This window comes from Gavialis gangeticus, unplaced genomic scaffold, assembly GCF_001723915.1.
Source record: "Gavialis gangeticus isolate Ggan-Ray unplaced genomic scaffold, GavGan_comp1, whole genome shotgun sequence".
In the NCBI taxonomy this organism is placed as follows: domain Eukaryota; kingdom Metazoa; phylum Chordata; order Crocodylia; family Gavialidae; genus Gavialis; species Gavialis gangeticus.
This window is the reverse complement of record NW_017729006.1, coordinates 42,889,657-42,904,684: the sequence shown is the minus strand read 5'-3', so window position 1 is coordinate 42,904,684 and position 15,028 is coordinate 42,889,657. Positions and strand designations below refer to the sequence as shown.

The window sequence follows — 15,028 nt, the reverse complement described above, 5'->3', positions numbered from 1 at the left end:
CTTAAAAAAAAAAAAAAGATAGGACATTGTGGCCAGGTGGGGCAGCTATTGATGGGGCTGGGGTCTGGCATGGGTTTCTCCATGGTCCTCTCTTCCTTCCTTCAGCCCCCCCACCTGCCCTACTTTCTAGTTACCAGCATGGAGTCTGGGTCCAGCTCCCTGCAGCCATGAGTAGGGACTGCCTGAACCTACGAAGCTCTCCAAATCTTTTATGAACCAATTTAGAGAGCTTTGAATTGATTCGGACCTTTTTATCAGTCTCCTGATTCAATTCAGATTCGGAGATTCGGCTGCCGAATCAGGCCGAATCTCCTCCAAAAATCGAATCAGCACCCAAAGCTTTGCGCAGACCTAGTATATTAAATTCTTCAGATCCTACATCTCACAATTGCCAAGGCTGGATCCAGGGTTTCCCCAGCCCAATCCTGAAGAACAGACAGGGCTCCATCCTGGATGCCTAATACTCAGTTGAGAATGAAGATTGGGCATGAGCAGCCTGAGTCCCTGGGTTGTCTAGGGCCAATGCCAACAGTTAAATTGGGCAAGAGCTTGAAACCAGTTTTGCATTCTGGTATCCACAGTATAAAGGGGAAGCAGGGGAGGTTTGTTGCCTCTTTTTTTTAAATGTACTTAAATCTTTGTGTGAATCTAGCCCCTATTGCCTCACAGCATTTTGATGCATTTATCCTCTCAATCCTGAAGTATGGAAGTATGTTTTAAATGAGGAAGAAAATCTTTAAACATGGTGTTGCATCATAACATGTAGCAAAGAAGTTTGCTAGAAACTCCCCAAAACAAACAACAAAATATTCTCAATTCTTGGGGGTGAGAAGGGGGCAGGAAGAAAGAGGGAGGGGGAAAGAATTTAGGAAACAGGAAAGCAAATTAAATTTGGTTTTATTTTTAGTATACTTTCAGTTTAAATAGTAGATATATATTTATCTACTAGGTAAAAAACAAACCCAAATGAAACAGACAAACACCAAAGACCACAAAAAGCAGAGTTCAGAACCTTAAAAACTCACATAAAAAAATACCTCCCAAAATATCACATACCATACAAACAAGAAGGTATTTGAGTGCACAAGTTAATAATTTCTGAGAGCAAATATATGTTTGGTTGCTCTGCACCCATCAGTCTACACCAATCTGTAGAAGTTCCAAGGTTGTAGCAACCAGGCTCATATTCCAGAACATGGCTCAAAGTTTAATATCAAAAGTAGTAAAACACATCCTGACAATTCACTTACCGAAAGTCTGGTGGGTCAAAAGCAGTCTTAATAACACCAGCATAAATGGCAATAATGGAAAGGATCACACAAGCAAGGAAGACTAGTGCAAGTTTGTTGACATATTTGACTCCGACAAAGACTACTATCGCCATGAGTGCAATAATGCACGTCCCATAAACTCTCATGTTGTTTAACATGGCCTCTGCTTCTCCACCATCTTCAGATTTAAATATAGCAGCACTAGGAGAAATATATGTCTACAAAAGAAAACAAAAGTAGTCAAGGACTTTTTTTTTTTTTAAATACGTTTCCAGATTGTTCATATAAAACTACAAATGACATTTTCTTGAGTTTGTAGATCTTAAAAATGTGTTCAGCTTTATTCTTTCGAACATCAGTTTCCCTATTGCAGACAGATACACAGATATACAGTTAGCAAAAAGGACAGCAAATAACCTCAGAGGAATCTAGGATCATAATGCGGTTAAGATCAGTTATTTCCAAAAGTGGTTTTCATTATGGAGCTATAGCCACAGCTTCAGTATTGAAACTAACGAGGCTTGTTTTTGAGCCACTGTTATATTTGACACAGCTATACAAAGCAAACAAGAAAACAGTAGTGACCAATCTTCTGGCCCCACGGGTCAGACAAGTGGTGCGGGGCAACCCCATGCACTGGGATCGAGCCCACATTCTACCCCTGCCCACCAGGAATCAGGCCCCACACCAACCCGCATGCCTGATCTAGTGTGCAGAGCTACATTATCTGACCCACAGGGCTCCCCATGGTCCTGGAAATTTGGCAGCAAGGGAGCAGTGCGATTGTTCTCCCATTACCAAATTTTTTGTATGCATGGGGAGCTACACAGGCTGGATGACTAGGCACTGGCAGCCAGACCTGGCCCACTAGAGCAGCTGGACATACATATGAGCATGGCTATGACCCTAGGTTGAGAAACCCGCAAGATCCATATACCGACTCAAATTTTATTTGTATTTTAAGTATTGTATTTGATACAAGAGGCAAAATTGGTGATCTCTGGATGGACTAAGTCCAGGAGAATGTCCAAGTCAAGGACAGAGTTCTTGATTTGTGGCTGAGGGAGATGCATTTACTGTTAATTGTTTCCTGAGGGCTGTGGATGCACAGCTGATGAGTGTCTGGTGATGGATGCACCAGTTCCAGAGACTGCATCTGACAAAGTGTCACACCCCTGTGCCTGTGGATACAGAACACTGTAGCAGCACTGGAATAAGTTGCTATTGGGCTTTAAAGAACACATTCAGAGACTTGTTAAGGGGATGAAAAGTGAAAATTTGACCCCACCAGATTCAGTGGCAAAATTCCCATGCACTTCAGTGGTGCCTACATTTCACCAAGAGAATACAGCTCGTCATGCCAGTCATGAAAGCTCGCCTTTGAGACTCCTTTTGGGTTTCAGAGCAGATGCACAAAAAGAAAGGCTAATACCAAGTACCCTTTCCCAACCCAGGATATTCTAGGTGTTGGGTCTGAAGCAAGGGTTATATATTAAACAGATGTGTTACTAAGCAGGTTTTGCTGGGAGATTGTGCAATAATTCCAGGAAATTTACGTCTGGCCTGCTGTCTGTGCAGTCTTACTAGTTCTGCTTCAACACTACAATTTCCATTAAAAAAAAATACACTCAATTAGGTGGGCATGTCTGGATTCAATGGATCCAAATGTGAAACTGATCTAAGAGGCCCTGAAACTCTGCAACCACATGGCAGAATGGTAACATGATATGATGGTGGAGTGTCTGCAAAGTCAGAGTAAAAGCTTTACTAGAGAACTGTGTGCAGCAGGAGAAAGAACAGGAAGGTCTGCTAAATATTTTAGCGGAGGAAAAGAGGTCCCCAAACATAATTGAAGTGACAGCCATGCTTTTAACTTTCTGTACATTAGAAAGCTGTAAGGGAATAATAGATTTTAGAATATTAAGGAGCTAAAAATAAAAGATGGGGGCAAGAAAGTCCTAGTTTCTCAACATTAAAACCATTTTCAGAACATACTCCTGGGTCTGTATATTAAAGCTTCCAAAGTATAGACATCTCTCTACAAAAATGGCTTTGATCTTTTTCATTTTGAAATTTTGAATGAAAAAAATGCTTTGTTCCATCTGAACAAATCATATAGAAAACAAACAAAAAACCCAAAGAAACAAAAACCCAAAGCTTGATCTTCTTTGACCAAACAATTACCTGGGTGGATGACAAGAATGCTGTAGATAGTGTTAAAAACCTTGCTGAAGTCCAGATATAAGATCCCATATGACCTTCTCAAACAAACTGGAGAAATGTGGGCTAGACAAAACTACTATAAAAAGGTAGTAGGATCAACAGAAGCAAGCGAAGTGGAATTATAGATGTTTGGGGGCTGGAAGGGACCTTACAGATCATCAGGTCCAACCCCCCCTGAACTTGGGTACGAAAGACTACTGGGATCCAGTCTATACTGGGATCCATGTCAGAATGACAAGACTTTTTGAGTAGAATCCTGCAGGGGTCTGTCCTGGGCCCATTGCTGTTCAACATGTTTATTAATGATTTGGATGCTGAACTGAAAGCAAGGTTGCAGAAGACAAAACTGGGAAGGACTGGGAATATGCTGGAGGACAGCAGCACAATTCAGAAGGATCAACAGATGATGAAGCTGGGCTGGAGCTAAGAGAATGAAGATCAAATGCTGACAAATACAAGGTGCTACATATCTCAGGAAGAATAATCAGAAATACAAATTAAAATTTGGTGACACCTGGCAGGATGGCAGAACTATTGGGAACAAATCTGAGAATCTTGGTTAAAAAAAAAAAAAAAAAAAAAAAAAAAAAAAAAAAATCAGATTCAATGGGCACATCCAAACAAGCACACATGCAATTTATGGCTCCTCAAAAGCTGTTAGAGGCACCGCAGACCACGCATGGCGCATGTGCACCCATTCACTGTGCTGCTTATTTGTAGCACGGTGCCAAAATTTGACACTGGGAGAGCTAGTGTCAAAAAAAACCCACACAAACATGGCAGCAGTGTGCACTGCCAGAAATGGATCCTGGCTGGCCAAGCTCCATGCAGCTAGACCAGTGCTGCTGCTGCCCTGGGATGCCCCCAGAACCCCAGGTAAGGCCCCAGGCTCCCCTATCTACCCCGGGCCAATTTGCCAGGCTCTGGAGCACACACGCAGGGGCATGCCCTGGGGCAAAAAGCAGCAGCACAAATGTGCATTGTTGCTGTTTGTTCCACAGAAAGCCTGCATCCCCGCATGTGTACACTTGTCTGTATGTGCCCGGTGAGTCTACACTGCAATTCAGCTGCACAAAAGGTGAAAAGGTGGGATGCATCAATGATCAATGGAAGCATTAGGTGAAAGACACAGGAAGTGATAGTGCCACTACTAGGCCCTGGTTAGGCCTTGTCTAGAGTAGTGTGTGCAGCTTTGGGCTCCACATTTAAAAAAAAAAAAAAAGGACATAGAGAAGTTAGAGATGGTCCAGAAACAGGAAACAAAGACGATAAAGGGCTTGGAAGGAAAGGTTGAAAGATATAGACACGTTCAGCTTGTAGAAAAGGTGCATATGGGGGAATATAATAAGCAGTCTTCAAATACTTGAAAGGCTCCCAGAAAGAAGAGAGAAAACACCTCTTCTCTCTTGCTGCTGAAAATAGGACATGGACCAATGGCATGAAGTTCCAATACAGTAAGTTAGACTGCATATCAGGAAAAGTATCTTCACTGTTACAACAGTGAGGCAGTGGAACAGACCTCCTAAGGAAGCTGTGGACTGTCCATCACTGGAGGTGTTCAAGAAGAGGTTGGACAGCCACTGGTTAGGCTTAATCTACATACAGCTATGCCTACGCTCTCCTATGGGTATTACCCATACTTCTGGGCTTCGTTGGGTGTCACATGGGTCTGGGAGCAAATTTTTTTCCCTCCTGCTGCTACATGTCAAGCATTTTTTATTCTTCCTCAGAGGCACTAGGTGTTGGCTACAGCCAATGCTGGGGATTTTGACTGGCGTGTGCCAGTTCTCCAGCTAGGACTTAAACCCAAAGGTTCCCAACTACAGGGTCTTGACCCTCCAACTCAGGGTCCAACTGATCACCATATTTGGGGTCAAAAATTAATTTTACCCCCTGCTCAGATAAGTATGGAGTGTGGGCAATTTTACCTTCCTTTATAGTGGGGACAGCTGCCCTCTGTCTGGGAGTTTCTCATGTATTTTAACAACCCTTGCAGCAGCAGAATGTGCCCAATGGCTGCTGGGGCCTCCCTGCTTTACCTGTGGCAGATTAGGGTGTTATGTTTTCTATTGTGGCAGGTTTGACTGTGTAGTTTTGCTAAGAGGTTAGACAATGGATTTTTATAAGATGGTTTGGATAGGGATGATCCTGCTTTGGTCTGGGGTTTGGACTAGATCCCAAGGTCCCTTCTAGTTCTACTTCTATATGATCCTATAATTTGAGGGGTGCTAGTGTAAGAGCTATGCATTCACAGTATATGATAGCACTGATAGCTAACAACTTTAAAGCATGTTTCTAACTACAAGTTTTGCCATATAGTGTTCTGTCTCTTACATGACAGCAGATATTCCAAGTTGTGATGGTCCTGTTTAATCTAACATCAACATACTTCTGAAGTAAGACGGACTATTAACCACCATGTTTTCTATGTTTTTTCCCCTAAGATATGGTTATTCCATTTTCATCCTCAATGTACAGAAGTGTTTTTGTTAAAAAAAAAAACAACAAACATCTAGGGAAATTTGCACAGGAAAAATGATAGTTAAGCTCCAAGTGTTCTACTCTAACATTTTCCTCAAAGCTTGGCAAACCAGGAAATAAGAAAATAAAAGTGCCATAATGGGTCAGACCACTGGCCTATCAAGCCCAGTATCCTGTTTCCAAAGACAGCAGCAGCAGTAGTGGGTGCTTTAGAAGTAGAACATATGAACTGGATATATCTAGAGCAGTGATTTCCAATCAGGGTGCTGCAGCTATTACTATTGTTCTATTATTTTTCTGTAGTAAAAAAGTATGAAGACTAAGAGCTGACAATCTGAGGAACACCCCAAGCCTATGACAGGATGCCTTGAATTTATCATGGGGTATCTCGAGTCTAAAAAATGTTGAGAATCATTGATTTAGAATGATCAATTCCCTGCCATACCCTCCCCGGCATCCAATATTATTGGTTTAAAAGAAGCATCCCTAAACAAGTAAGGTCATCCATCGCACTTTCTACTGCTGTAAGTAGAATAATAGACTTACCAATTACTATATTCTTTCCACAACATTATTAATGCCAAAAGATTTATTAATTACCACAAACCCTTAACTCTGGCATTAACACAAGGAGGACACACAGTTAAGAGACTCTTGTCTTCCCCCCCCCCCAAGAAATCCAAACAAACAAACCACCACACCCACATTAAAAGATGAAGTTATGTGTTTAGCAAACATCCTCCTTATAAGAATGCCAGAGTTAAGACTTCATTGCAGTTTTTGAAGCATTTCATGCTAAGAACTTAAAAGTTGTTGTAGCAATAGGCCAACAAGTTTTTAGTGCAAGTGAAAGAGAAGTGTAGCTGATCACCTTAATTGTTTACTTCCCTGGCTTATCAGCATTTGAACAAAGTGTCATTAATATAGAACAGAGCAACCTGTCTGCCAATATTATTTTTATTTATATATGCTACAGATAAATCCTTAACAGATTCCTCATTCTTGAAGGAAAATTAGAGCAGCTCCAAAAATAAAATATTCAATAACTATTTGGAAAAGTAACACTGACTAGCTTGAGGATATCTACCCTAAAACTTCCAAAATCTGGTCAAATATATTTGTATTAAAGGGATATAACTAGTACTTACCAACAAAATTTCAATGGTACCAAGAATATACATAGCTCCTGCAAAGGTTGTACCCAAGTAAAAACAGAGACCCACTGCTCCGCCAAACTCTGGCCCTAAAGATCTTGAAATCATGTAGTATGAACCACCAGCTGTAAGAGTCAACATTAACAAATCAGATTCTGAAACACATCCCTTTGGTCGTTATTTATGTATAAAATGTTAGGTAGTATGAGAAGGGGTGGCGTTTACTAGAAACCTAAATTTTATGATCCAAGCTGGAATTGGCTGATTTGATCACTACAATATATGCTCAAAATGGAGAGGGGGAAAATGACTTTTAAATGAGGCATTTCAACAAACAAAATCATTAAAGAAGTAGGATTCCTAACAGCCCTAACTTTGCAAAATTATATTCACATATCAAAGTTAGATAGTAAAACAAGTTACATAAAGGCAAGTATAAAATCCAAACTGATAAACATAAGTTAATAAAAATAAACTGATGTCAGAAATGGTGAAAAATAAATTGGAACATTGATATTCTTTCAGTTTTGAACATTTAAAGTTAATCTGCTGGCATCATGAGTATCTACCTTTTTCAAAACAGAAGAAAGAAAATGGAAATAGCAACATCCAGTGGAAAAAAATATCATTCAACCAAGATCTTGTTTACAAAGTGATTTCACTTGATTTTGTGTCAGTAGACTTCAAAGTTCAGCCTTTATTGAAGCTTATAAAAATTCTGTAACTTATGCATTCTAAAATAAAGCTAATACCAAAGGAATTCAATTCTGATTTTTATTAAAGTCAGGCGCATTGAAAAGGCTCATCTCAAATGTATCTGTATTTTGGTGTTGCACCAATTATTCCTATTTCTACTGAAAGATCAGGTTAGTAGTGTTATGCCCATAGCTCCAGTTAAATCTAGATTTTTGGAATTTTAAAGACGCTAATCAAGTGGTCAGGGAAGAATGATATCATCACTGAATACACCAGTGCAAATGTACCAGAATGTCAAGAGTCAACATGGGCTATAGAGCACTAGCTACCCAGTTGTTTGCTCAACCTCAGTATGTCATATGGTGGTAGCAGGTAAACTGAAATACTGAGAGTGGGGCTAGATCAAAGACAAATTAATAAAGCCAGGAAGAGATGATATATTTTTCAGTGCTCAAGTGTGGGAAAAAAAAAAAAATACGCAACTCGCTGGAGGTATAAGCATTTATGCTTGGATGTAGGGGTGGATCTTGGTGTACGTTCAGTAACAGAGCAGCAAAGGCCCACCTTCCCACACAAACGCTTAAGGCATCTGGGGAATAGATTGACATACTTTGTGTGCAAAAAGGACATTAAAACTGCCTACTAAAGACAGTGCACCATAGTAATGGAGATCACTTGATATTGGGAATGGAGAACTTCATGTTTTCTTGGCTGAGGACACAAAGTAATGCCAGTAAACAAAGCTGAAGAAAAACTGGCCATAATAAAAAAGCAGCAGGCAGGACAATTTCTACAAGCATTTTGGATGAGCGCATTCCTGAAAAAGATACATAGTTCAAACAGAAGTTTGGGACTTGATGTTAGCATTACTGGATGATGGTCCACAATTTTGTTTTACCATCTCAACTTTCACTTGGTTATACAATTTACATACGCTGTCTATGCAATATAGAAAGTATGCATCATCCCTTAAGGTTTCACATTCAGAATTTTAAAAAAAACAAAGTGAGATTTACCTGGGACTACACCATTTGTTGCTATTGCACTCATTGAAATTGCTGTTAGCATAGTCTGTGGAAGGAAGGCATAAAATGGACAAAGTCAAATTTAAAATATCTTTACAGTTTGTTTTTTAAAGGAAAAAAAAACCCTAGATCTTAAAAGGATGCACAACCCTCCTGGTCTAGTGAAAAGAAACTAGAACCCATAAAAAGCTTTGTACAAAAATGTTTGCAGAAACAAATGACATTCTATGCATCATCTCCTCTGCTGCCATTAACTTGATTAATTCCTAAGCCACTTGAGCAGTAGACCTTACAGTGACTACCTAAATTAGTACATCTATATTTAAAGTCATATCATGACAGCTTTTGAACATAAGATTGGTAGTTAGAGAGGAAGGAAGACTTGCACTTTTCAACAAAATAACAACAAAAAAATCTCTTAATTAAACCCTAGTTGATCACTTGTTATTAAGAATCACTGTGCAACTTTTCACTAGGGGTTTCATACAGCACAATAGCTAAATTTATTAATTTATAGATCAAGCCAAATATTGCTAATAACGATGACATTTTGACATTTGCTGTAAAGTTCTGAGAAATACTCTGTCATTTTCTAATATGCATCTTGTGTATTGGACTATGATGTAGTAATTTTAAATTTGGACACTTAAACTTAGTTTTAGTAACTAAGTGAAAAAAGTGCAAAACTACATCAGCATTTCAGGGCCTTGCCACATCCTAGGTGTAATGTTCAATTGCACTTAAAAGGTCAGCATCCACGCTTTCAAGCAGTAAAACACATGCTAAGTGCCATTGTTTTGTAGCAAGCGTCATGAAATTGTTCCACAAAAGCAATACACACAGTCCTCACCAGCTCTGGTGCAGTGTGGGGGCTGGAACCAATGAACAGCTGGTCATCAACTGTACAACTGACTCCAGCCTCTCCAGATGGTAGCAAGCACTACTGTGCGACTGCTCAGAACAAGTTCTAACTTGCAGCTAAGCTTACTATGATCTAAATAAAACGTGTTAAGTGTTGCATGTGACAAGGCCCTCAGACTTGAGCTTTGTGAAGCTAGTTCAGGTATGATAAACAGACAAAGCTACCGTGTCCTATCAATCAAGGCAAGATTAACAAGTACCACATTGTAGATGCACTTTTACTGCTACTTGAACCCTCTGAGATCTCGCCCTGCTGCTTAGGCAAATAGTTGCGAAGAGGAATAGTGCAGAGGTGGTAGAGAACACAATTTCACCAATGCTAAAAAGAGAAGAGCATGAAGATCAACTTACACAAGCACAGCACATGAACACGATGATGAAAGATTCAAGGACCCCAGCTGTTCCAACAATCCAAGTCAAACGCAGGAAAAGGATAACTCCTAAAATGTTTTGTAGGCAGGGCAAGTACACACCAATGAAAGTGCCCATACGTGGAGCCTGAGAACAACAAATGATACAAATTCCAGAGATGATTCCTTCCCAAGTAAAAGGTTAAGTATACCCCAAAACCCTCATTCAGAAAAAACTTACAGCTCATACATGTTCCCTGAATAAGGGTTGAACAAAAAACCTGAGTGAAGAATCTCAGAATCTTTAGGTTTTATAAGTTTACAGATGAGAATGCAAAAAGAGAAAAGGATAGAAAGCTTGAAGTATCAGGGCTTATGTAGACCCATCTTCTGATACTTGGCTACATTTCCACTTTCCTCTGAAACACCTAGTGCTGGTGCTGGCCACAGGCAAAAACTAGATATAGGACCAGATTGGCTACAGGTCTGGCCCAGCCTGACTTGTTTATTAATGTTTTCTTTGTGTTGCTTTGAGTCAAAAAGAAAGAAATAAAATAAGAAATTACAGTTCTCTATTCAGGCCCCTGTCAACATTCTGTTTCCTATAACTTATCTGGACATGTTTGCAAGAGTACTGGACCACAAAACAGTTGGCACTAATAATTACACTGGCCAGGATTTTTTAAAAAATAGTCGCAAGAAGCTAACTTGAGGTTTTTTCTATTTGTACTCCTGAGGCAGGCATTTGGTTCTCAAAATGGACTGAACAGTGTCCCACTGAGGTTTTTGAATCTTTATTTTTTAAATTATAGCCACTGTTAAGATGCAATATTAGTGCTAATGTCCCATGCAGATATAGTCACTATTAACAACTATCCATCTCTTTGAAGACACATTGAGATACCACTCCAGTGCTTACATGTGGAAAAAAAAGTTCTCATTTCCACAACTACACAGGCTAAAACAGCTCACCTTAACATTAACAAGTAGAATAGTAACTATTATGGCCATGCGAAGCTTCGGTCCCCAATTCGATTCGGTGGAGATCTGGCCTGATTTGGTGGCCAAATCTCCAAATCCAAAATCAATTCGGAAAGATTCAGACAGACAGCTTTAAATGTTTTTTCTACATACCTCAAGGTACCAGGTGGCTCGTGAATGCTGTGATGCTGGGGCGGACGGAACGTCCCACAGGAGTGCAGGGGGCTCCCCAACACACTTGGCAGCAGACCTAGAAGTGGACCAGAAGCACTTCCAGCCCACTTCCAGGTTCACTGCCAAGTATCCAGGGGCCCCCCTGCACTCTTGTGGGACGTTCCATCCTCCCCAGCATCACAGCATTCATGAGCTGCACCTGGTACCTTGAGGTATGTAGAAAAAAAACATTTAAAGCTGTGTCCGTCTGAATTGCTGATCCTCTGAATCAGCATCAAATCTTCAGATTCAGCCAAATCGAATCGGGGACAGTGATCCAAATCAACGAATCGAATCACTGTCCCCGATTCAGGCTGAATCCAAAATCAAATGCGGCTCACTTCACACCCCCCTAGTACCTAGATATAAACATCAGTGACATTTCATGCCAGTTTAGAAGGCACCAGTGAGTCTTCATCTAGAATAAAATGTACAGTTCTGATTACTTATAGTCAATAAAAGATGAACTCAGATCAAGACCTTCCACATGTTTTAGCATTCTGTACTTCAATACGATTTACGAGGTATCGATACAAGGTTTGCTCGCCCGAAATTCCCCTGATCATCCCCAGTGCCTTTTGGAAATACAAGTACAGCACTCACTACACTCTAACCTGCTGGTCTGGTAGCAGTTTTGCAGAAACTCTGCTAGCAGTTTAGTCACTTAATTTAGTTTCATCTGAACTCTTAGTAGGGGAATACCGACCAATCTGACTGACTTGCTGCCTTTTAAAAATAATCTGAGCACGTCATTTTATGACACTCCAATCTCTATCGGTACCTCAGTTTGTTACCAAAAATAAGAAAGATCAGGCACATTTTTGCTACCTCCAGCTCTTTAAAGATTCTGAACTTGTAATTCTAGAACTAGCTTTTCTGAGAAATAATTGATGGAGCAAAACAAGTTTTTTTTAAGCCTTCTCATTTTGATCTTTGACAAATTTATATTAAATTTACCCAAGACCAAATGAACTGCTGTATTCACCTAATCTAATTTCCTACATAGCACAGGTCAGAAGACAACCCTGAGGTAATCAATTTCATGTTTATCATATTAATGTCTAGTTTCTCATCAAAATGCTATGTGCTATTAACCTAAATGTCTTTCGAAATTTTAGCATGTTACACGATCATTATTGTGTTTAATCAACCAAACTTGTCATCGCTAAAACAATATCAAGTTAGTCTGACAAATATATTTTCCATAAACTCATTTTGATCAGCATTAATTACACTACTCTTTAATAAGGGAGTCCCACATCAGCCAATGTACAATTCTGCCTGGAATAAAGGTCAGGTCACTAGCAGTACCAGAAATAAAGCTATAAAAACTCAAGGAGCAGAAGAAAAACACTGCTTCATCCAGGGTTAAAGTTGGAAAGGTTTTGCAACATTTGTATTGTCCTCAGACTGTCCCCACTCAACAGCTGCTACCCTTTTGAAACTGCTCCAAATATGTGTATTCACACTCTCTGCATACTTGAGCTAGCTTTAGATTAGCCAGCTTGGGTGCTGCTGGTGGTAGCAATGTAGTGTGGCAGCAAGGAGGTCAATAAAGGCTAAAGTATCCTCTGAGCATCTCCCTAGAAGGCAAAAGAGTCTTTTAGATGACAGATGTTTCAAGGCACAAAGCATGCTCACTTTTTACATAATATGCTGCTCACCAATTAAAACTGTATGTAGTAACACTGATCAAAAGTTTCAATACCTTGATTTCTCTTCTTTTGATGTCTTCATCTGCTTCATGTTCAATTACACCTTGAGTCAGATTGGTATAGTTTGCTAGTTTATTAAGCAGAGATGATACCATGGGGTTGCTATCCATTTCTTCCTGTTTGGATTTTAAAACAGTATAATATTTACATGCACTACTAGTAAATATTAACATCTCTAATGTTTTGAAAAGTGTTAAGTGGCCTTTTCAAATATTGACACGCGGAGCCTTGATTCATTTTTATCTGGTACGTAGTGCCAAAAAATTTTAGCAAACTGACATTTTTTAGTATGTAGTTTTGTACAATGTTGCACAGCAGCTGGCTGCTCCCCATTTCGAAGCACACTGCATCCAAGCCAGCCAGGGAGCAATTGGTTGGGGTGCAGAGTGCCTCAGCTCAGGGGATCAGCAGTGCACAAAGATGGGGAGCAGGCCTGCCTGCTCCCCCATCTCCAGGTGCCACTCCCCTGCCAGCTAGCCTGCGCTGAGGCACCTTGTGCCCTAGCCCCCCTTCCCCCCAACACATGGAACAGCAGGACACTGTCCCACTGCAAAGTGCCTGGGCAGGGGCTGCACAAAGTAGTGGCATAAAATTTGTGCCACCACTATTTGTGCTGCTGCAAAACACACGCCCCTGCTCATATGGACTGGGCCCATGAATCCATACTCATTTTAGCTGGAGCTCTGGATTTTTTTGTTCAGTGATGCTTATTAATATGCAATGTACCCTTTAAACGAGTTTCCAGTTGAAACTAACATTTTGAAAGTGAATTTGATCAAACTTTTAAAACATTTGAACAAAATCCAAAATGAAACTACTAAAAGAAACTGACAATGTTTACTTCTTGTGCACCAAGTTTTTAGTGAACAGAAAGAAACATTAGTTTTGCTTATTCTCACTGCAAGTTAGGGGTCGAGAATGATGCACTACAAAACATCAAAAATTACCTCAAAGAGAGCCATGTTTTTTCCTTCATAGATAATCCCTTTGTCCATGTCAGCATTGGTAATAAATGGACTACTTTCCCTTGGAACCCCATCTCCTGACGGCAAATAAGAAAATGGTTAGAAACACATAAAGCAGAAATATATACCACAGAGTTTGTTCAATTTTTTTTTTTTTTTTTTTTTTTTTTTTTTAAGTTTAATTGCTGGCCTAGAATCCCCATTACGATAGTCTAAATTTGTTTGGCTGATACTCAGCATAAACAGGCCTGAGTACTACTTACAGAAAGCCACAGTAGTTTGCACAATCCATTCATCTACACGGCAACCCTGGAAGCCAGGTTACAAAGAAGCATACAAATCTCAATTTTTTTTCAATAATGTTTATTAATATAGAACTGAAAAAATAAACTCTGCTTTAGAGACAGTTGAGGCTCTGTTACGATGCAATTTACCCACAGAAACCTTAAGATAGGAAAAATGAGAGGTTAAACAGAAAAAAATATCTTCACCAGTATTTTAAAGCAACCCCTTGTTATTTTGTCCATTCAGTTTGAAAATTATCCTGCCTTTGTCACAGCCGATGTTAACATTAACATTTTTCCATGGAAGCATGAGCCAAATAAGACTATTGCTCTGAAGTATCTGTAGGCAAAGGAAAAACTGTCTACAGAAATCTGCCCCTTTGAGAGTGATAGCTCTTTATATTACCTCTGCCACAGAGTTATGTCATTTGTTTCAGATTCTCTTGGCTGTTGGTAATTGTCAAGCACGGGATATGGCCAAATAAATGCTTATTTTCATAAAGGCAGTATTGTTGGAGTGCTGTTGTAGACATGATAGTGCAGGAAGCAACGTGGGAAAGTAAGTACCAACTGAGTGTAGTAACTGTACAGCCGGGAGAGAGGTCAGACAAGCTTTCAGAAATAAGTGCCCATCTTCAGACCTTCTTGCAGTTCTCTGTAACTCTTCTAGTTCTACTATATTTAGGGACCTACCAAATTCACGATTTAATGGATTCCAGCATTGCCCACAAAATCCACGGGGGGGCGGG

The 15,028-nt window shown here is 39.9% G+C and overlaps 1 protein-coding gene across 5 annotated transcripts in view; it reads right to left on the bottom strand.

Annotated features, from left to right (window-relative positions):
- Positions 1–15,028, bottom strand: part of LOC109291906 (solute carrier family 12 member 7-like) — a 119,636-nt gene that overhangs the window by 67,410 nt on the left and 37,198 nt on the right. For all 5 annotated transcript variants that reach the window (XM_019509135.1, XM_019509136.1, XM_019509138.1 and 2 more), the window contains exons 2-7: positions 13,978–14,072; positions 13,024–13,146; positions 10,123–10,269; positions 8,842–8,896; positions 7,124–7,254; positions 1,251–1,489 (exon numbers count right to left, since the gene is read on the bottom strand). In XM_019509135.1, the coding sequence (XP_019364680.1) occupies positions 1,251–1,489; positions 7,124–7,254; positions 8,842–8,896; positions 10,123–10,269; positions 13,024–13,146; positions 13,978–14,072 (790 nt within the window). The remainder of the gene's footprint in view (positions 1–1,250; positions 1,490–7,123; positions 7,255–8,841; positions 8,897–10,122; positions 10,270–13,023; positions 13,147–13,977; positions 14,073–15,028) is intronic.